The sequence below is a fragment of the Pelophylax lessonae genome (genome assembly GCF_965119305.1).
Source record: "Pelophylax lessonae genome assembly, chromosome: 13".
In the NCBI taxonomy this organism is placed as follows: domain Eukaryota; kingdom Metazoa; phylum Chordata; class Amphibia; order Anura; family Ranidae; genus Pelophylax; species Pelophylax lessonae.
The window spans coordinates 203,525,077-203,547,143 of NC_138780.1; the positions used below are offsets into that span (position 1 = coordinate 203,525,077).

A 22,067-nucleotide genomic window follows, 5' to 3' on the forward strand; every position below is an offset into this window, starting at 1 on the left:
TCCATGGGACTTGAAATTGGTTCTGTCCGTGTTGCAACAGGCTCCCTTTGAAAAGATCAGGGAGATCTCGTTGTCTCTGTTGTCCAAGAAGGTTGCCTTTTTGGTGGCAATCACTTCGGCTCGCAGGGTGTTGGAACTGGCGGCTTTGTCCTGCAATTCTCCCTACCTGGTGGTCCACAAGGATAAGGTAGTCCTGCGGCCTAACCCATCTTTTCTTCCGAAAAGGATCTCGGAATTTCACCTGAATGAAGACATTGTCTTGCCTTCGCTCTGCGCGAAGCCTAAGCATCCGAAGGAGGTTGCCTTACATTCCTTGGATGTTGTCCGGGCGATCAGGGTTTACCTGTCGTCCACTAAGCTTTTTCGCAAGTCGGATTCCCTCTTTGTCCTTCCTGAGGGACCTTGGAAGGGCATGGCGGCGTCGGCTGCGACCATCGCCAAATGGATCAGACAGATCATTGAACAAGCCTATGCCTTGAAGGGGAAGGTTCCTCCTTTCCCTGTGAAGGCGCACTCTACCAGGTCCTTGAGTACGTCTTGGGCTTTCCGTCATCAGGCTTCTGTGGCCCAGGTGTGTAAGGCGGCGACTTGGTCATCCGTTCACACCTTCTCAAAGTTCTATAAGGTGGATGTTCAGGCATCGGCTGATGCCTCCTTTGGCCGTAAAGTTCTCAGTGCGGCAGTTTCCTAGGGACCCGTGTTTTTTTGTGGGCCCTTGGTTGTTGGGGTCTTTTACCCCTGGGTTACTTGTTCTCCTGGGTTGTTGCTCCTGTTGAGCACTTTTTTCCTGTTGCCCAGCTGGTTCTCTTACGGTGTGTAAGGTTCCTTTCTCTGATGTGGGTACTGCGTTGCCTTTCTGCGGTTGCGTCTCCCACCCCTAATGTCTACACTGCTTTGGGACATCCCATTGGTGACGAATTGGAGGGGGCGGCGACTGTCGGAGGACGTAAGAGAAAACAAAATTTTTGTAAAATCTTACCGTAAAATTCCTTTCTCTGAGTCCTCCGACAGTCGCCGCCCCCCGCCCCTCTTTTGGGGTTTTTGTGTACTCTTACTGCTATGCTACCAAACTGAGTTGGGAATGCTGGTGCAGGGAGGTACTGACTGAGGGGACAGCCCCTAGGGGTGTGTCTATTATAAAAGCTTTTGTATTAACAATTCTTGTTGCCTAGCTACTCCTACTGAGCAAAGGTCAATACCCATTGGTGACGAATTGGAGGGGGCGGCGACTGTCGGAGGACTCAGAGAAAGGAATTTTACGGTAAGATTTTACAAAAATTCTGTTTTTTTCTGGTTCTGGACATGCTACAGAGCTGAAACTTCACAGGTACACCTTTTAGACCCCCCAGACACAAAATCACACAAAAAAAGTTCTTAAAAATTGTCATTTTTGATAAAAAAGCCAATTATTGAAAAAATTAAAAAAAAAAAAAAAAAAAAAGAGATTTGTGAAGTTTAAGCTCTGTAGCATGTCCAGAACCATAAAAAAAAAGATCGTTTGTATTAGAAAACTTTCAGCTCAGGGGGTTGGCTTCGCTGTTGTAACACCTTGCCGGTTTAATAGAAGGCATTTTTTTGGGTTCTTTGCAGTCAGGAAAAACATCTGAACTTGTGTATAGTGGTGTATATACACACATCCATATATTTATATACACACCTAGACATATATAGGTGTGATAGTAGCAGAAATATATGCTCGCGCTAATGAAATCATTTACAGTAATATATTTCTGCTACTATCACACCTATATATGTCTAGGTGTGTATATAAATATATGTATGTGTGTATATACACCACTATACACAAGTTCAGATGTTTTGCCTGCCTCAAAAGAACCCCAAAAAATGCCAAAAAAAAACGCTAGCGTCAAAAAAAAAAATGCCCAGGTGTGTTTTTGCTGGCATTTTTTGGGGGTTTTTGGAGGCAGGCAAAACATCAGAACTTGTGCACAGTACCACTATACACAAGTTCAGATGTTTTTCCTGACTGCAAAGAACCCAAAAAAATGCCTTCTATTAAACCGGCAAGGTGTTACAGCAGCAAAGCCAACCCCCTGTCCTGAAAGTTTTCTAATACAAACAATCCTTTTTTTTCATGGTTCTGGACATGCTACAGAGCTGAAACTTCACAGGTACACCTTTTAGACCCACCCGATCTGAAATCCAAAGTAAAAATCAAATCTCTTTTTTTTTTTTTTTTCAATAATTGGCTTTTTTATCAAAAATGACAATTTTTAAGAACTTTTTTTGTGTGATTTTGTGTCTGGGGGGTCTAAAAGGTGTACCTGTGAAGTTTCAGCTCTGTAGCATGTCCAGAACCAGAAAAAAAAAGGATTGTATGTATTAGAAAACTTTAAGCACAGGAATATGGCTTCTCTGCTGTAACATCTTGCCGGTTTAATAGAAGGCATTTTTTGGGGTTCTTTGCAGTCAGGAAAAACATCTGAACTTGTGTATAGTGGTACTGTGCACAAGTTCAGATGTTTTGCCTGCCTCCAAAACCCCCCAAAAAATGCCAGCAAAAACACACCTGGGCATTTTTTTTTTGACGCTAGCGTTTTTTGGCATTTTTATGGGTTCTTTTGAGGCAGGCAAAACATCTGAACATGTGTATAGGGGGTATATATACACATATATGTCTGAATATATACCCCTAGACATATATAGGTGTGATAGTAGCAGAAATATATTACTGTAAATGATTTCATTAGCGCAAGCATATATTTCTGCTACTATCACACCTATATATGTCTAGGGGTATATATACAGACATATATGTCTATATATACCCCCTATACACATGTTCAGATGTTATGTCTGGCATCAAACATGTCCTCAAAAAAGCACTGGCAGTGGCAGCCCCTGCAGCATAAAAAATGCTTGGCTGGTGAGAAGCCATATGGGTGTGCCGAAGCAATTCAGAGAAATGATCATTTCTATATAGCGGTCACCCTGCTATGGAGGGGTTTTGTCACCCTGCCATAGCAGTCACTGCCAGTTAACCCTACACTACACTACTGTCCCCTTACACTTAACACTTTCCCTACAGAAACTAAATTTTTTAAGCTAACTTAAGTGTAAAGGAGCACTCTAACTACACTAGATATCCCTTTCCTCACACTAAAAATAGCTAAATGACACTTTTAAAGTAAAATTAACAGAACTGCTTCCACTCTCTTCCATGTCCAGTATAACAATGCTAGGAATATGGCGGGGGCGATCTTATATACTGGGGGGCGTATTCACTAATGATTGGTCTAGGGACCCCCTAGTCACTCCAATCACATTCCTAGCATTCTCCTGCCCCCTCAATTGGCTTTTGCTAATGGTTCTGGTCCAATCACGGGCTTTTAAAGCCCATTTCCTGAAGCATTGCATTTTGGGCGGTTCTGGTTGCCGAATTCCGAACTTTTTGGGCAAAAAGTTCTAAACTCGGCCGAACCTCGAACACCCAATGTTCGGGCCGAACCGATGGTTGACCCGAACCGTTCGATCATCCCTAGCGAGGAGTAAAAAGACAAGCATGTCTTGCCTACAGTCAACATGGTGATGGGAGTGTCATGGTCTGGGGCCGCATGGGTGCTGCCGCACTTGGGAGCTACAGTTCATTGAGGGAACCATGAATGCCAACATGTACTGTGACATACTGAAGCAGAGCATGATCCCCTCCCTTCAGAGACTGGGCCGCAGGGCAGTATTCCAACATGATAATGACCCCAAACACACCTCCAATACGACCACTGCCTTGCTAAAGAAGCTGAGGGTAAAAGTGATGGACTGGCCAAGCATGTCTCCAGACCTAAACTTTATTGAGCACCTGTGGGGCATCTTCAAATGGAAGGTGGGGGAGCGCAAGGTCTCTAACATCCCCCAGCTCCATGATATTGTTATGGAGGAGTGGAAGAGGACTCCAGTGACAACCAGTGAAGCTCTGGTGAACTCCATGCCCAAGAGGGTTAAGGCAGTGCTGGAAAATAATGGTGGCCACACAAAATATTGACACTTTGGGCCCAATTTGGACATTGTCACTTAGGGGTGTACTCACCTTTGTTGCCAGCGGTTTAGACATTAATGGCTGTGTGTTGAGTTATTTTGAGGGGACAGCAAATTTACACTGTTATACAAGCTGTACACTCACTACTTTACATTGTAGCAAAGTGTCATTTCTTCAGTGTTGTCACATGAAAAGATAGAATAAAATATTTACAAAAATGTGAGGGGTGTACTTACTTTTGTGAGATACTGTATTAAAAGTCAGCAGCTACAGTATTTGTAGCTGCTGACTTTTATTTGATTTTTTTTTTCCACAGTTGGAACTCTTTAACCACTTGCCGACCTCCCGCCACAGATATACTGCGGCAGGCTGGTTTGGCTGCAGCGGTTCGCAGGAGCGCTCCTGGGGTGCGCATGCGCCACCATCAGCCAGTGGGGAAGCTGATTCATGGGCACCCACGAGAATTGTTCTCTTAGGAATCAGCACAGAGCGCCTGTGATCCTCCTATTTTGGAACACAGGTCTCTGTTTTGATTCCACAAGCCCCCCCCCCCCCACAGTTAGAAAACACTCCCTAGGAATACACTTAACCCTTTGATCACCCCCAGGTTAACCCCTACCCTACCAGTGTCAATATCACAGTAACAGGGCATATTTTTAGCATTTTTTTTTTATATCGAGTCACACTTATTAATAAGCGGTGATAAGTATTTAATAATTGTTTCTCTGGTATATTTTATGTGCATTTTGTATACTTTTGAGCGCCGCTGTTCACTTATAATTTGGTTTAAGTGTTCTTACACACATAAAATATATATACTGTATATATATATATTGTTTAGGGGTTCTAAGTAATTTTCTAGCAAAAAAAGATGAGATCTTTACACGTAGGAGCGAAGTGTCAGAATTGGCTCGGGTGGCAAGTGGTTAACAGATACAAAGAAATGGATTTCCCCAATTCCTGAAAATGTGAGTTGAATCCACAACCCTGTAAATCTATTTTCTGTGTTTCTATAGATGACATCGAAGGGTGTCAGCTGTCTTCATATTCCGATCCATCACTGAGGAGGATATACGAGTATTACAAAGATGATCTGGCCTACATCTTGGAGAACATGGACACTGGAGCCCTCCTGAGACAGCTGAAATCTCGGAATGTCTTAAACACAGATGTAAGGCAAAAATAATTCCAAATGAACTGCAATATATGTCTGTCAGGGATAATCACATGTGAATATCATTGTTGCTGAAGTTATGTGCAAACCTTGACTTTCTCTGTAAAGTCAAGACTGGTTCCACCTAAGCTTAGAAGATTACAGATAACTTTAGCTACACAAAGCTCTGGAACTCCTCAGGGTGAATTCACAACACAGAGCAGCCGGAGCGATTCACCACTCTGGCTGCTCTGCATTGCTGGCTGCAGTAGGGGGCAGTGTGGTGCACGATTCAGCATATCACACAGCTCCTTTTTTTTGTAGAAGTGTAGAAAACAAACAATGCATTCACTGTAATGTTGGGTGGCGCGATGCGCTGTGCTGCCCAATATTGCAGTGCAATTCGGCCGATGCACTCAAATGAAAAGCAGCATGTCTGCATTATGTCCCAGCACACTGCAGTGTAGCGCTAGGCTGTGTTGCAATGTGAATGGGATACATCAGAAACAATTGTTTCCTGTGTGTCCCTGCGGTGACAGATGTTTAACCACTTTAAGACCAGAAGGATTTGCCCCCTTTCTGACCAGGCCCTATTTTGCGATTCGGCGCTGCATTACTTTAACGGACAATTGCGCGGTCGTGCGATGCTGTGCCCAAACAAAATTTACGTCCTTTTTTTCTCACAAATAGAGCTTTCTTTTGGTGGTATTTGATCACCTGTTCAATTTTTATTCTTTGCGCTTTAAACAAAAAAAGAGCGACAATTTTGAAGAAAAAAAAAAAAAACAATATTTTTCACATTCTGCTATATAACATTCCCCCCAAAAATAGTAAAAATCTAAATTTTTTTAACATTTTAGGCCAATTTGTTTTCTGCTACATATTTTTGGTAAAAAAATCACAATAAGCGTATTTTGATTGGTTTGCACAAAAGTTATCGCGTCTACAAACTACGGGAAAGATTTATGTCATTTATATTGTTTTTTTTTTTTACTAGTAATGGCGGCGATCTGCCATTTTTTTGTGGGACTGCGACATTGCGGCGGACAGATCGGACCCCTAACTGACATTTTAGACACTTTTGGGGGGACCAGAGACATTACTACAGTAATCAGTGCTAAAAATATGCACTGTTACTGTAATAATGACACTGGCAGGGAAGAGGTTAACCTTATGGGTGATCAGTGGGTTAAATGTGAGCCTAGGGGAGTGATCCTAACTATGATGGGGGGGGCGTGGCTTGTGAAATTACCATAGAGACATGTGATCCTATATAGAAGGAGCTCTGTGATAATTCCAGGGAGAAGAACGGACAGCTGTGTTTACAACATCCGACCGTCCTTCTCTCTCAGCGGGGAGCGATCGCGGGTGTCAGGTGGCAATCGGAGCCGCCTGACACAGGCATCGCCCTCCCCGCTGACGAGCGCGCGCTCACCCCCTAGACTACCGAGAGCCAGCGCCGTACATGTACGGCATTTCACCCAGGAGCGGCTGCCTGCCGCAGTACATCTGCGGCGGGCGGTCATAAAGTATTTAACAATGCGCTACAACATCTGTCACCATATATAGTGTGAATTGCCCCTCATTGTTTTATGTTTTGGAGATTGGTACGCAAGATTTTTATATCTGCATTCTGAACTGTATGGCTCCATTCACACCTGAGTATCGTTTTCAGGCGTTTTTTTGGGTGTTTTTCAGGTGTTTGGAGGCAGGCATTAACATCTAACAAAAACGCCCGTAATTGCCTGAAAAGAAGCTCAGGTACTTTTTGAGCTTCAGGTGTTTTGCTTCAGGCAACAAAACACTCATATGTGAACAGGGGCCATTGAAATAAATTGGATTTTGCTTGTTAGGCATTTTGGGACCTCAGAGATGAGCGTTTTACAAGCTGAAAAACACTCAGGTGTGAACAGGGCCTATTTGTTTAACAATCATAAAGTGTATATACAATATCTTTTCAAAACTAAAAACATTGCAAGCAGAGAAAAAAGCTTCAGGTACTACTCCCAAATTAGATCAGAATATCAATATACAAAAATATACAAAATAACTCAAAATATAAATAAAAAAGCAAAACTTTGTTAGCCGATTATTCCACGAAACTCGAAAAAATACAAACACTCTAAAAACATTTAAAATAAACAGCCATATGAGTGCTTAAAGGGTTGTAAAGGTTTGGATTTTTTAAGATAAAAATAACAAACATGTTATACTTACCTGCTCTGTGTAATGGTTTTGCACAGAGCAACCCCGATCCGCCTCTTCTGGGGTTCCCAGACGATGCTCCTGGCTCCTCCTCTTCATCAGATGCCCCCACTGAGAGCCGATGTCCAGGAGGGCATCTGTGCAGGCCCGCTCCCGATCCTGCTGCTGCGTCCATTGACACAGACAGCGGGACTCAGCCCCGCCCCCCACTCCTGTGTCACTGGATTTGATTCACAGCAGTGGGACCCAATGGCTCCTGCTGCTATGAATCTGTCCAATGAGATGAGAGCCAGCGGCTGGAGCCACTGGGTTCGTGCACGGTGCTGGAACAAATGGGCTCAGGTAAGAAAAAGGGAGGGTCTAGAGGGGTGCTGCAGCAAAGAAGGTTTTTCACCTTAACCACTTGCCGACCTGGTCATAGCTGAATGACAGCTACAGCCTATTCTGGGAGGGCGTACAATGACGTCCTGCCAGAATCGCGCTTCGAGGACCCGGCGAATCATGGATTGTGGTACAGGGCCAATGATGCAATTCGGGAGGAGATCTCTGCTGTTCAGTTACCTTCCAAACTCTACACTTCATGCCCACAGGAACAATCACTACTTCCCTCATTCAACCCCACCACCATAGACGAGGTTGCAAATCTACTTGCTATGGTCCATTTAACCACCTGCCCTCTGGATCCTGTTCTCTCCCAAATGCTACGTTCACCCCCTGGCTCTATTCTACACTCTCTATCCCACATCTTCAATCTCTCCCTCTCTTCTGGCATCTTCCCCAGCTCTCTAAAACATGAACTGGTCAACCCAATACTTAAAAAGCCCTTACTGGACCCAACCAATCTTAAAAATCTATGCCCTATTTCCTTGCTCCCCTTTTTATCCAAACTCCTTGAATGTCTGGTCTACAAAAGACTGAGCAACCACCTTGCTGAGAATAGCCTTCTTGATCCCCTTCAGTCTGGATTTCGGCCTCAACACTCCACAGAAACTACTCTCCTAAAGCTAACAAACGATCTACTAACGACCAAAACCAATGGAAACTATTCTTTACTCCCAACCCTAGATCTTTCTGCTGCCTTTGATACGGTTGACCACACTCTCCTCCTCAAAAAACACCACACACGTTTGGTCTCCGTGACTGTACTCTTCACTGGTTCTCTTCCTACTTATCCAACTGCACCTTTAGCATTACTTACAATTCTTCCTCCTCTGCACTTCCTTTCTCTGTTAGGGTCCCCCAAGGTTCTGTTCTCGGACCCCTCCTGTTTTCTACACCTCCTCTCTGGGTCAGCTGATAGCCTCCCATGCCTTCCAATACCATCTCTATGCTGACAATACTCAAATCAATTTATCCACCCCTCAGCTCATTCCCTCAGTCGCCTCACGTATTACCAATTTACTAGCAGATATATCAGTATGGATGTCAAACCACTTCCTCAAACTCAATCTATCCAGAACCGAACTTATAATTTTTCCTCCACTACCTGTCCCTTCCCCCAATCTCTCTGTCAATATCGATGGCACCACTATCAGCCCATCCCAGCAAGCCAAGGTCCTAGATGTTGTCCTGGACTCTGAACTCTCCTGCAAGCCCCACATCCAAGCACTGTCCAAATCTTGCCACCTCAACCTCTGCAACATCTCCAAAATACGCCCCTTTTTAAAGAATAACACAACAAAGCTCTTAGTTCACTCCCTGGTTATCTCGCGCCTCGACTACTGCAATTCCCTTCTCGCTGGCTTACCTCTACATAGGCTCCGCCCCCTTCAATCCACCATGAATGCTGCTGCCAGACTCATCCACCTTACCAATTGTTCAGTGTCCGCTATTCTGCTCTGTCAATCCATCCACTGGCTCCCGCTCACTCAACAAATTAAATTCAAAATCATTACAACAACTTACAAACCATCCACAATTTAGCCCCCAGTTACATCACTAGCCTGGACTCATTATACCAACCTAATCACTCTCTTTGTTCCCCTCAAAACCTCCTGCTCTCTTGCTCCCTCATCACCACCTCCCATGCTCGCCTCCAGGACTTTTCCAGAGCTTCTCCAATCCTATAGAACGCCTTACCCCAATCTGTTTGATTATCTTCTACTCGATTTGCTTTTAGATGATCTCTGAAGACCCTCCTCTTCAGAGAAGCCTATCCTACCTATCCTCATCTCATCTCCCACAGTTACCGCCTTTTGTTTCGCTTGACCCTCCCTTCTGGATTGTAAGCTCTAACAAGCAGGGTCTTCTAAGTCCTCCTGTATTGAATTGTCTTGTAACTGTATTGTCTTATCTCATATTGTAAAGCGCTGCGCAAACTGTTGACGCTATAAAAATCCTGTATAATAATAATATTAATAATAATAATGACAGTCAGTTGTCCACAAAACTTCAGCTCTCTCCTCACACGCTGTACATACCGATCAGTACAGCGTGCAAGGAGAGGAGGGAGACCGCAGCAGTGCTCACCCCTGCATCATCTGTGCCTCATCTGTACCTCGTTAATGCCACATTTATGCCCATCTGTGCCTCATTTGTGCCTCATTCATGCCCATCTGTGCCTCATTCATGCCCACCCATGCCTCATCAGGGCTCATAAATGCCCACCCATGCCTCATCTGTGCCCATCCATGTCACATCAGTGCTCATTCAGGCCTTATCAATGCCACATCAGTGCTCATCCATGCCAAATGCATGCCACATCAGTGCTCATCTGTGCCTCATCCATGCCACATCAGTGCTCATTTGTGCCCCATTCATGCCACATCAGTGCTCATTCGGCCACATCCATGCCACATCAGTGCTCATCTGTGCCACATCCATGCCACATCAGTGCTCATTCGTGCCACATCAGTGCCACTACAGTGCTTATCAGTGGCCTACAGTGCCTCACAAAAGTGTAATAGGTAGTCAGGAAATTAGATTTGCAATTTGATGTCCCTAGAGCACCTAACTGTGCTCCCTAAATGTTGGGCCTCTGTATGTGGCCAGGCTGTGTAAAAGTCTCACACATGTGCTATCCCCATACTCAGGAGGAGTAGAAGAATGTATTTTGGGGTTTAACTTTTGCTATGTACATGCTGTGTTAGAGATATCTTATAAATGGACAACTTTGAGTAAAAAAAAAAAAAATGCGTTTTCATTTTTTTTTCCACATTTTACAAAAACTTGTGGAAAAAAATGACATGTTCAAAAGACTCATATTGCTTCCTAGATTATGTGTTGGGGTGTTTGCTTTCCAAAATGGGGTCATTTTGCAGGTGTTTCCATTGTCCTGGTGCTCCAGGGCCTTCAAAAGTGTGATAGGTTGTCATGAAATGATATGTGTAATTTATGATCATAGAACGCCTGGAGGTGCTACTTGGATGTTAGGCCTCTGTATGTGCCCAGGCTGTGAAAAAGTCTCACACATCTCGCTGGGTATCGCCATACTCAGGAGTAGCAGAATGTATTTTGGGATGTGGTTGCAAGTATGCCTATACAGCAGGGGTGTCAAACTCAACTTCATCAGCATTATGATTGCCCTCAAAGGGCCTGTTGCATCTGTAATACTAGATGTCCAGAGTATCCCAACCCCCTTACACCAGATGTTAGGAGTCCACCCCCACCCTCAAAGTGCACCCCCTTACCTTGTATTGCTGCTGTGAAGAAGCTGGGGGCAGAGCTGGGAAGCAGATGGGAAGAAGCTGGGGGCAGAGCTGGGAAGCAGAAAGTGCAGGGTCTGGAGAAGGCTCAAAGGAGGACTGGAGCTCTACTGCAGCTCTAGAAGAGGTGCGAGGGCCACATGAAATGGCCTGGAGGGTCGGATTCGGCCCGCGGGACTTGTGTTTGACATATGCGCTATAAAGTATGTGAGAAATAACTTTGTAATATGACAATTTTGTGAAAAAAAATCTTAATTTCTCTATCGTCCATTGACAGACGCAGCCTCCATCTTCATTAGCTGAATGGGTCACACTGCCCCCTGCAGGAGTAGTCTAGGCAGGAAAAATTTAAATGTACATGCCTACGGGGCAGTCCCCAAATGCATAACCCACACACCATATGGTCAGCAAACCAGTTTGTTTCTGCCTAGAGAAGGAGTAGGACCTAGGTTTCCTGCTGGGACTCCAGTCTCAGTTTTTTATTCTTTCAGAATATTTTGTTTTATTTCTCTTTACTCACTTTGCTAGCTAGTGTTCTGGGGGATTCTCCTGGTGATCTGCAAGCAATGCCGGCTGGGGCTTCGCACTGGATAATTTAGATCCTTATGGTCCCCCCAGCCTGGCCTACGAGCGTGAGCAGGTTCTAGTCCTGCACTAGGCCTTGCCCCGACGCTCGCTCTTTTCAGATGGGGATGAGCCTGCGAGCAGATGCCTCACTAGGACACGACAACCTCGAACGCCCTGAGTCACAGCGTACCCTTCGGCTGGCATCACCACCACTTCGGGTGGAAGGAGGTCTGGCAGGAGCGGAGCCCATCCGTTCCTTGGTATGGTGAGTAAATGTGCCTCCCTTGCCTCTGGTGGCCTTGGAGGGATGTGGGCCCTCTCCTGGGGATAAAAGAATTTGTACCTCCTAAAAGATCCCCCTGGCCTGTCAGGTACCTGGCCTCTGCACCCTGTTTCCCTCTCCCAGTCCCCACGGGGGGCTATATTACTGGGGTGCCTGGCGTCCTGAGGGGGGTAGCAATAGTACCTTGTTTTTGTGGGGCCTTGTAGTAGATCCTTGAGGCCTTCTTTGTGGGGGTCCCTGGCTGCATGACACGCCATGGGCGCCGCCATTTTAAGTCTGCGCATTGTGTATAATTTTCCCATTGAAGAGCAGCCATTTTCTCTGAGCTTCCTATTTACATGCATTGGCGCCAGCAGGGGGCAGCAACATCTTTGTGTAGTTCTGTTGTACTGCTCTAGCAGTGTGACCTTTTACATCCTGGCCGAGGTCACTTCCTGTGATTCTTCTTCCTGCTGCAGGCTGTTAAGGAGGGTTCTCTCTGGAGGTGGTACAGTATTGATGGTCTCTGCGGGCATATACCTGTACGCTCTGCTGATAGTGTATATTTAAGGGGGACTTTGCAGACCACTGCGATCGGTGGTGGGAACCGCGATCGGCGCTTCTTAAAGTGACAGTACTCCATTTTTCTACAACTTTGCATATGGAGTCCCAGACTGTAATTTCTCCCTCAGACCCACTCTGTGCGACTTCCGGACAGTCCAGATTGCTTTTGCTGGCCGCGATTTCAGCAGCTCTGGAAAGTTGATTTTGTCATGAAAAAGGTTAATAGTCGAAAACGACTGCCCCCTTCTCCATCTTTTTTTTAAAGGTATTTTATTGAACAAACAGAACAGTACATAACAAAGGACCCTTCTCCATCTTTGGTGGAGTCCTCTGATTCAGAGCCTGATGTGGTCGCCATGGACGCCTCCCTACCTGAAGGGTCGCTCTCCTCGCAGTCGGATGGTGAATAGGACCTGTCTTCTTCAGCTGCAGCGTGGGAACGTGCTTTGGTGGACAGTCCTGATTGTTTCAGTGAGGGAAACCTTAAAATTGGCTGATGACAGGGACACGGGTGGCCTTTGGCTCCCGCAAGACCCAAAAGTCTGGCAAGGATTTTCCCTGTCCCGAGACTTTTCATGATATTGTGACTGACCAATGGCGGTGCGTTAAGCATGTGTTAGGTATGCCAAAACGCTTTAAACGCCGTTATCCTTTTGCTGATACGGTCTCCAACCACTGGACAGTGCCCCCTAAGGTGGACCACCCTGTTTTCAGGTTGAAAAAATTGACCATTGTGCCTATGGAAGATTCGGTGGACAGGCGGTGGAATCCCTTTCCCGCCATCTTCATGTGTTGGCGTATTCCATTTTGAAACCGGTCTTTGTGTCTGTGTTGGTCTCACAGACAGTTACGGAATGGATTAGGGTTCTGAAAGGGAGCTTGGACCCTGACGTAGTTCCCCCAGAACTGATAGAACTTTTGGACCAGATGGCTCAGGCCCTGGTGTTCCTGTGTGATGCGTCCCTGAATGCGGCCTCCCTGGTGGCCAAAGTTTCGACCGTGGGGATAGCCCTAAGGTTTGGCTGAAGAGCTGGTTGGCTGACCAAGCTTCCAAGAAAGCCCTGACGGATCTCCCTTTTCTGCGAGAGCATTTGTTTGGCGACTCATTGGATGAGTTGATCAAGGGTCTGACTGGTGGGAAGAGTACTATTCTTCCTCAATTGTCCAAAGGTAAAACACACCCTACTAGGCGGGGTCCTTCCTTTCCTGCTCATAGACGTTTTTTTCGTGCCCCCACGGCGCAAGAAAAAAGTAAGCCGTTCAGAGCTTCTGGAGGGGCAAAGAAACACTGGGGCAAGCACAATTCCAGTCAGTCCGGTGCTGCGGACAAGTCAGCATGAAGGGGCGCCCTCACCCGTGTCTGGGGTGGGGGGACGTTTCTTTCAAGAACCCCGGACTTCTTTTGTTCAAGACAAATGGGTTCACAAACCGATTTGTTCTGGGTACAAAATCAAATTTTGGTCCCGGCCAGGGGACAGGTTTTTTCAGTCAAATCTTCACCTGTCTCCGGAGTGTTTGAAAGATCTACGGGAAGCTGTGCAAGGCCTCCTGGTTCAAGGAGTGATTGTGCCGGTTCCTCCGCAGGAACGCTCTCGAGGTTTCTATTCAAACCTCTTAACGGTGCCCAGAAAGGAGGGCAAGGTGCGTAAAATTCTGGATCTCAAGGCTCTGAACCGCTTTGTGTGGGTGCAGAAGTTTCGAATGGAGTACATTCGGTCAGTGGTAGCATCCTTGAATCAGGGGAAGTTCCTGACCTCCATCGATATCAAAGATGCCTATCTGCACGTCCCCATATTCGAGGGACATCAGCGATTCCTCCACTTTGCGGTGGCAGGGGAGCATTTTCAATTTGTGGCGTTACCCTTTGGTCTCGCCTCCCCTCCCAGAGTCTATACCAAGGTCCTGGCCCCTGTGCGGCCTTGCTACATCAGAGAGGAATCTCGATTTTGGGATAGTTGGACGACCTCCTGTTGAGAGCAGACTCTCCTTTGGATCTGTTGGACAACATCTCTATCACAGTTCAGATCCTTCAAGAATTCGGGTGGACAATCAATTTCAAGAAATCTGCTGAGGTCATCCGTATGGTCACTTATCTGGGGCTGACTCTCGACTCCGCTCTAGCAGAAAAGCTTCCGAAGTTGCAAAGGGCGATCAGGTTGCTGATGGAAACCGATCAGTCCTCCCTGCAGGCTTGCATGAGGACACTGGGTCTGATGGTGTCAACCTTCGAAGCGGTCCTGTTTGCTCAGGCTCATTCCAGGTCTCTGCGGAAAGAGATTCTGGTGAAATGGAACAGGGATCCTCGGTCATTGGACCAGAAGATTTGTTTGAGTTGTTTCATGAAGTCGACCCTATCCTGGTGGATCCAGTCTCCTGCTCTGTGTCAGGGCAAGCACTTCCTGCCGCTGTTCTGGACGGTGGTCACCACGGACGCCAGCCTGTCTGGCTGGGGTGGAGTGCTGGAGAAGCTCTGTGCCTAGGGGGCGTCAGAAGAGTCCTCCTTGCTGATCAACATTCTTCAGCTCAGGGCGATCAAGATCTGCCTGTTCCACTGGACGAGCCGGCTATGCGGTTCTCGGGTCCATGTCCTCTTTTTTGCTCAATTGTCCTCTGAAGCAGCAGTGCTCCCTAAGCATTCAAGGAGCTACGCAAGCAGTCAGGCTAAAATATGCCACGCTGTGCTTCAGTTTGTCTGTCTAGGAGACAGGAGTCACACCGGGCCAGAGATTCTGTCAGCTCTGCAGGGGCAGGCTCAGAGATGGTTGACGCCACGACAGCTTGAGCCAGGACTGGTTGTATGCGACTATGGCACCAACCTTCTCTCCACCCTCCGTCAGGGACACTTGACACATGTTCCATGCTTGGCACATGTCCTGAATCTGGTGGTGCAGCCTTTCCCGGGTGGTGCAGATACCCGGGATTCCAAGAACTCCAGAGGCAGGCCAGAAAAGTTTGTGGTCATTTCTGGTGTTCATACAATGCCAGTGCTCACTTATCTGACCTGCAACGGGAATTCAAACTGCTCACCAACCGCCTCATTTGTGACATGCCCACCAGGTGAAACTTAACATTGGCAATGCTTCAGCGGCTGCACACGCAGCAGAGGGCCTTCAATGAGTACCTGGTTGAGTATGGCACAAGGACAGGCTCAGGGGAGCTTGGCTTTTTTTTGCAACTCCGGTGGCTTTTTATAAAGGATGCATGTATCGTCCTGTCACCATTTGAGTAGGCAACAAGGATGGTGATTTGGGACGATGCATGCATCAGTAACACTATTCCTTTTGTCTACCTGCTGGAGCACACACTTTGTGGAATCATGGACAGGGCACTTGAGGCAGAACAGCGGGAGGAAGAGGAGGACTTCCTTTCCTCAGAAGGCCCCCTTTATGCAGATATCATTCCTGCAGGGCCACAAAACACACAGGAGCAAGAGGAAGTGGATTGCGGTAGCATGGATGTAGAGGATAACATACAGCAGTCTTCAAGGGATGGCTTTAATTCCCCAGAAACCCCAGGAGTTGTATCTGGTTGGGGAGAGGTTGCTCCTGACAATGTCATCCTTAGTGACCCAGAGGACTCAGAAGCTCTTGCCTCCTCCAACTTACGTTGCATGGGCTCCCTGATTCTGCAAAGCCTGCAAAAGGACCCGAGGATTCGTGCTATCAAGGAGAGAGATAATTACTGGTTGGCAACCCTTCTTGATCCACGTTACAAAGGTATAGTTGCAGAGCTCATCCTGCCCTTGCAGAGGGAGCAGAGAATGAAACATCTTGAGGAGGCCTTGAAAAAAAATTGTGTACCACCTTTCCAGACACTGGGAGGTTAACATTCCCAGGATGTGTTTCTGAGGCATCGTTCAGCCAAAGGAGGAGCGGTGGAGAAGGCGGCCGGCTAACTGATACCTTTAAACAGTTCTTTAGTCCTCAGCAGCACCCAGGGCTGTTAGATTTAAGCAACAATCTGCAGCGTCTCCATCATATGGTGTATGATTATCTGGGTGCAAGAGCAGACTTGGAGACCTTTCCAGCTGAGCATCCACTGGGTCTTGAGGATGGAGCACTGGCCAGAACTTGCTCAATATGCAATGGAGCTACTGGCCTGTCCTGCTTCCGGCGTGCTTTCCGAACGTTCAGTGCTGCTGGAGGTTTTGTGATGGACAAAAGAGTGCGTCTGTCCACAGACTCTGTTGACCAGCTGACTTTCATCAAAATAAATCAGTCGTGGATCAACAACAGCTATGAAGCTCCTGATGCTGATGTAACTGATTGAATTTGCTAGGTGTCTGAAATCCCTTGAAGACTGCGTATGCTGCCTATCCGATTCTGCTAGCTTTCAACAATGTTTTTGGTTTAGGTCACTACCAACCCCCAAGGCCTAAATTTTCTGCACTTGTATGACAGGTGCATACAATTTAAATTTCGTATGTAATTTTTAACAGCAGCCCTGTCCCTGTGCTCTGTGCTCAGTGTCCAGCAAGAGTAAAGCCCCGTACACACGTACCGATTGTCGGCCGACCGTTCGGCCGTCTTTTGTCCGGTGCTGTTTTGTTGGTTGAAAAGTGCTCAAGACTGCACACGAATTTTGTCGGCCAACAACAACCAACTTCAGAAGTGATGTCATGTGATGGTCTACTTTTCGTGTGTTTTTTCTTCACTGGGCATGCCCAGTCTTGATCATCACATTTTTGTCGGCCGAAATCTGTACTGACTGACGAACAATCGGCTGTTCTTTGTTGGCCAACACAAATTTTATAGCCTGCACACCAGATTTTGTTCGGCCGAAAAGTCGCAGTCGGTTGTCGGAAGCATCATACTAACAAGCCAATAATCGGTCGATCGGACGTTGGCCGACAATTTACGGCCAACAATCGGTGTGTGTGTACGGGCCTTTACTGTGAGGGCTTGGTTATGGTGTTCAGGCACCAGCAACAGCAAAGACCCAATTTTTGGCACCTGTATGACAATTATATGCAATTTCAAATAGTGTTGAGCGAACACGGACTGTATTATTCGTGTTCGTACCGAATAATTGGATTTTTTGTACCCGAACACGGACACGGACACTTTACTGTATGTTCGGGTAAAAATCCGTGTTCGGTCGTTTTATTTCCGGGTTTTGCATGCTTTGGCGCTCTTTTCATGGCGGGCGTTCAACAGCCAATCAACAATCGTTTAACTGGTGTGCCTTAAGCCATCCCAGCCATGCCTGCAAATGTCTCAGTAGCTGTGATTGGCCGTCTGAAGCATGTGACCAAGTCTTTATAAGTTCGAGGCAGCCGCAGCGGCGTCATTATGCTGCTTAGATTCAGGGACAGAGCACACATCAACGTGCTGGCTGCTGATTAGGGAAAGATAGGCAGGAAAAAACCATTTGTGTCCGGATAGAATTGAGGGACAGGTCGGAGTGTTTAGGCAGGGCGAGTTGTAGGCATTTTAGGGATAGAGTCTGCTGAATTATAGGGTCAGTGTCTTCTACAAACTACAATCGATATTGCTGTGTGGGGGGTGGGGTCTGCACTCAATCCTGATCTACGATCTCTTCTCAATCCTGTTAGGGACAGAGTCTGCTGAATTTTAGGGAAACTGTGTTCTACAAACTACAATCGATATTGCTGTGTGGTGTGGGATTGGAGATAGGCAGGTGTCAGTGATCCACATCCATTTTTCTGTGTGTGAGCTGCAGTGAACACAATCTTTTTGGGCTGCAGTGAACACAATCTTTTTGGGCTGCAGTGAACACAATCTTTTTGGGCTGCAGTGAACACAATCTTTTTGGGCTGCAGTGAACACAATCTTTTTGGGCTGCAGTGAACACAATCTTTTTGGGGTGCAGTGAACAAAATCTTTTTGGGGTGCAGTGAACACAATCCTTTTTGGTGTGCAGTGAACACAATCTTTGTGGGGTGCAGTGAACAAAATCCTTTGTGGGGTGCAGTGAACACAATCTTTTTGGGGTGCAGTGAACAAAATCCTTTTTGGGGTGCAGTGAACAACATCCTTTTTGGGGTGCAGTGAACACAATCTTTTTGGGGTGCAGTGAACAAAATCCTTTGTGGGGTGCAGTGAACACAATCTTTTTGGGGTGCAGTGAACACAATCTTTTTGGGGTGGAGTGAACAACATCCTTTTTGGGGTGCAGTGAACAAAATCCTTTTTGGGGTGCAGTGAACAAAATCATTTTTGGGGTGCAGTGAACACAATCTTTGTGGGGTGCAGTGAACACAATCTTTTTGGGGTGGAGTGAACAACATCCTTTTTGGGGTGCAGTGAACAACATCCTTTTTGGGGTGCAGTGAACACAATCTTTTTGGGGTGCAGTGAACACAATCTTTGTGGGGTACAGTGAACAGAATCTTTGTGGGGTGCAGTGAACACAATCTTTGGGGGGTACAGTGAACACAATCTTTGTGAGGTGCAGTGAACACAATCTTTGTGGGGTGCAGTGAACACAATCATTGTGGGGTGCAGTGAACTCAATCTTTGTGGGGTACAGTGAACACAATCTCATACTTCTGAAGGTTTGAGGGTGCTGCCTGTTCCATACTCCCCCTACTCCTCATCTAGCCTTTTAGGGGTACAAACAATAGTAATTGGGGCCTAGTGTGGTTGTGTACGTGTGATATACATACACTTTTTTGGGATCATATTTTCTAATCCGCTATTTAATCAAAAACCTTTGGGGATCAGTTAAATTGGGGGATAGTCTGTGTTGGTACGTGTGAGAGAGATCCACCTTTCCAAGTTGTTGGGGTTCATCTCATACTTCTGAAGGTTTGAGGGTGCTGCCTGTTCCATACTCCCCCCTACTCCTAGCCTTTTAGGGGTACAAACAATAGTAATTGGGGCCTAGTGTGGTTGTGTACGTGTGATATACATACACTTTTTTGGGATCATATTTTCTATTCCGCTATTTAATCAAAAACCTTTGGGGATCAGTTAAATTGGGGGATAGTCTGTGTTGGTACGTGTGAGAGAGATCCACCTTTCCAAGTTGTTGGGGTTCATCTCATACTTCTGAAGGTTTGAGGGTGCTGCCTGTTCCATACTCCCCCTACTCCTAGCCTTTTAGGGGTACAAACAATAGTAATTGGGGCCTAGTGTGGTTGTGTACGTGTGATATACATACACTTTTTTGGGATCATATTTTCTATTCCGCTATTTAATCAAAAACCTTTGGGGATCAGTTAAATTGGGGGATAGTCTGTGTTGGTACGTGTGAGAGAGATCCACCTTTCCAAGTTGTTGGGGTTCATCTCATACTTCTGAAGGTTTGAGGGTGCTGCCTGTTCCATACTCCCCCTACTCCTAGCCTTTTAGGGGTACAAACAATAGTAATTGGGGCCTAGTGTGGTTGTGTACGTGTGATATACATACACTTTTTTGGGATCATATTTTCTATTCCGCTATTTAATCAAAAACCTTTGGGGATCAGTTAAATTGGGGGATAGTCTGTGTCGGTACGTGTGAGAGAGATCCACCTTTCCAAGTTGTTGGGGTTCATCTCATACTTCTGAAGGTTTGAGGGTGCTGCCTGTTCCATACTCCCCCTACTCCTAGCCTTTTAGGGGTACAAACAATAGTAATTGGGGCCTAGTGTGGTTGTGTACGTGTGATATACATACACTTTTTTGGGATCATATTTTCTATTCCGCTATTTAATCAAAAACCTTTGGGGATCAGTTAAATTGGGGGATAGTCTGTGTTGGTACGTGTGAGAGAGATCCACCTTTCCAAGTTGTTGGGGTTCATCTCATACTTCTGAAGGTTTGAGGGTGCTGCCTGTTCCATACTCCCCCTACTCCTAGCCTTTTAGGGGTACAAACAATAGTAATTGGGGCCTAGTGTGGTTGTGTACGTGTGATATACATACACTTTTTTGGGATCATATTTTCTATTCCGCTATTTAATCAAAAACCTTTGGGGATCAGTTAAATTGGGGGATAGTCTGTGTTGGTACGTGTGAGAGAGATCCACCTTTCCAAGTTGTTGGGGTTCATCTCATACTTCTGAAGGTTTGAGGGTGCTGCCTGTTCCATACTCCCCCTACTCCTAGCCTTTTAGGGGTACAAACAATAGTAATTGGGGCCTAGTGTGGTTGTGTACGTGTGATATACATACACTTTTTTGGGATCATATTTTCTATTCCGCTATTTAATCAAAAACCTTTGGGGATCAGTTAAATTGGGGGATAGTCTGTGTTGGTACGTGTGAGAGAGATCCACCTTTCCAAGTTGTTGGGGTTCATCTCATACTTCTGAAGGTTTGAGGGTGCTGCCTGTTCCATACTCCCCCTACTCCTAGCCTTTTAGGGGTACAAACAATAGTAATTGGGGCCTAGTGTGGTTGTGTACGTGTGATATACATACACTTTTTTGGGATCATATTTTCTATTCCGCTATTTAATCAAAAACCTTTGGGGATCAGTTAAATTGGGGGATAGTCTGTGTTGGTACGTGTGAGAGAGATCCACCTTTCCAAGTTGTTGGGGTTCATCTCATACTTCTGAAGGTTTGAGGGTGCTGCCTGTTCCATACCCCCCCTACTCCTCATCTAGCCTTTTAGGGGTACAAACAATAGTAATTGGGGCCTAGTGTGGTTGTGTACGTGTGATATACATACACTTTTTTTGGATCATATTTTCTATTCCGCTATTTAATCAAAAACCTTCGGGGATCAGTTAAATTGGGGGATAGTCTGTGTCGGTACGTGTGAGAGAGATCCACCTTTCCAAGTTGTTGGGGTTCATCTCATACTTCTGAAGGTTTGAGGGTGCTGCCTGTTCCATACTCCCCCTACTCCTCATCTAGCCTTTTAGGGGTACAAACAATAGTAATTGGGGCCTAGTGTGGTTGTGTACGTGCGAGATACATACACTTTTTTTGATCATATTTCCTATTCCGCTATTCAATAAAAACCTTTGAGGATCAATTGAATTGCGGGATAGTCTGTGTCGGTACGTGTGAGAGAGATCCACCTTTCCAAGTTGTTGGGGTTCATCTCATACTTCTGAAGGTTTGAGGGTGCTGCCTGTTCCATACTCCCCCTACTCCTCATCTAGCCTTTTAGGGGTACAAACAATAGTAATTGGGGCCTAGTGTGGTTGTGTACGTGTGATATACATACACTTTTTTTGGATCATATTTTCTATTCCGCTATTTAATCAAAAACCTTTGGGGATCAGTTAAATTGGGGGATAGTCTGTGTCGGTACGTGTGAGAGAGATCCACCTTTCCAAGTTGTTGGGGTTCATCTCATACTTCTGAAGGTTTGAGGGTGCTGCCTGTTCCATACTCCCCCTACTCCTCATCTAGCCTTTTAGGGGTACAAACAATAGTAATTGGGGCCCAGTGTGGTTGTGTACGTGTGATATACATACACTTTTTTGGGATCATTTTTTCTATTCTGCTATTTAATCAAAAACCTTTGGGGATCAGTTAAATTGGGGGATAGTCTGTGTCGGTACGTGTGAGAGAGATCCACCTTTCCAAGTTGTTGGGGTTCATCTCATACTTCTGAAGGTTTGAGGGTGCTGCCTGTTCCATACCCCCCCTACTCCTCATCTAGCCTTTTAGGGGTACAAACAATAGTAATTGGGGCCTAGTGTGGTTGTGTACGTGCGAGATACATACACTTTTTTTGATCATATTTCCTATTCCGCTATTCAATAAAAACCTTTGAG

General features: G+C 46.0%; 2 protein-coding genes across 2 annotated transcripts in view; one reads left to right on the top strand and one right to left on the bottom strand.

Annotated features, from left to right (window-relative positions):
* LOC309569498 (NACHT, LRR and PYD domains-containing protein 12-like) overlaps window positions 1-22,067 on the bottom strand; it is a 1,417,729-nt gene that overhangs the window by 670,912 nt on the left and 724,750 nt on the right. The gene's annotated exons all lie outside the window — the stretch shown is intronic.
* LOC309569499 (NACHT, LRR and PYD domains-containing protein 12-like) overlaps window positions 5,094-22,067 on the top strand; it is a 362,685-nt gene continuing 345,711 nt past the window's right edge. Inside the window, exon 1 of the mRNA XM_082275359.1 lies at window positions 5,094-5,165. Coding sequence (XP_082131485.1) covers window positions 5,109-5,165 — 57 coding nt within the window. The 5' untranslated portion in view covers window positions 5,094-5,108. The remainder of the gene's footprint in view (window positions 5,166-22,067) is intronic.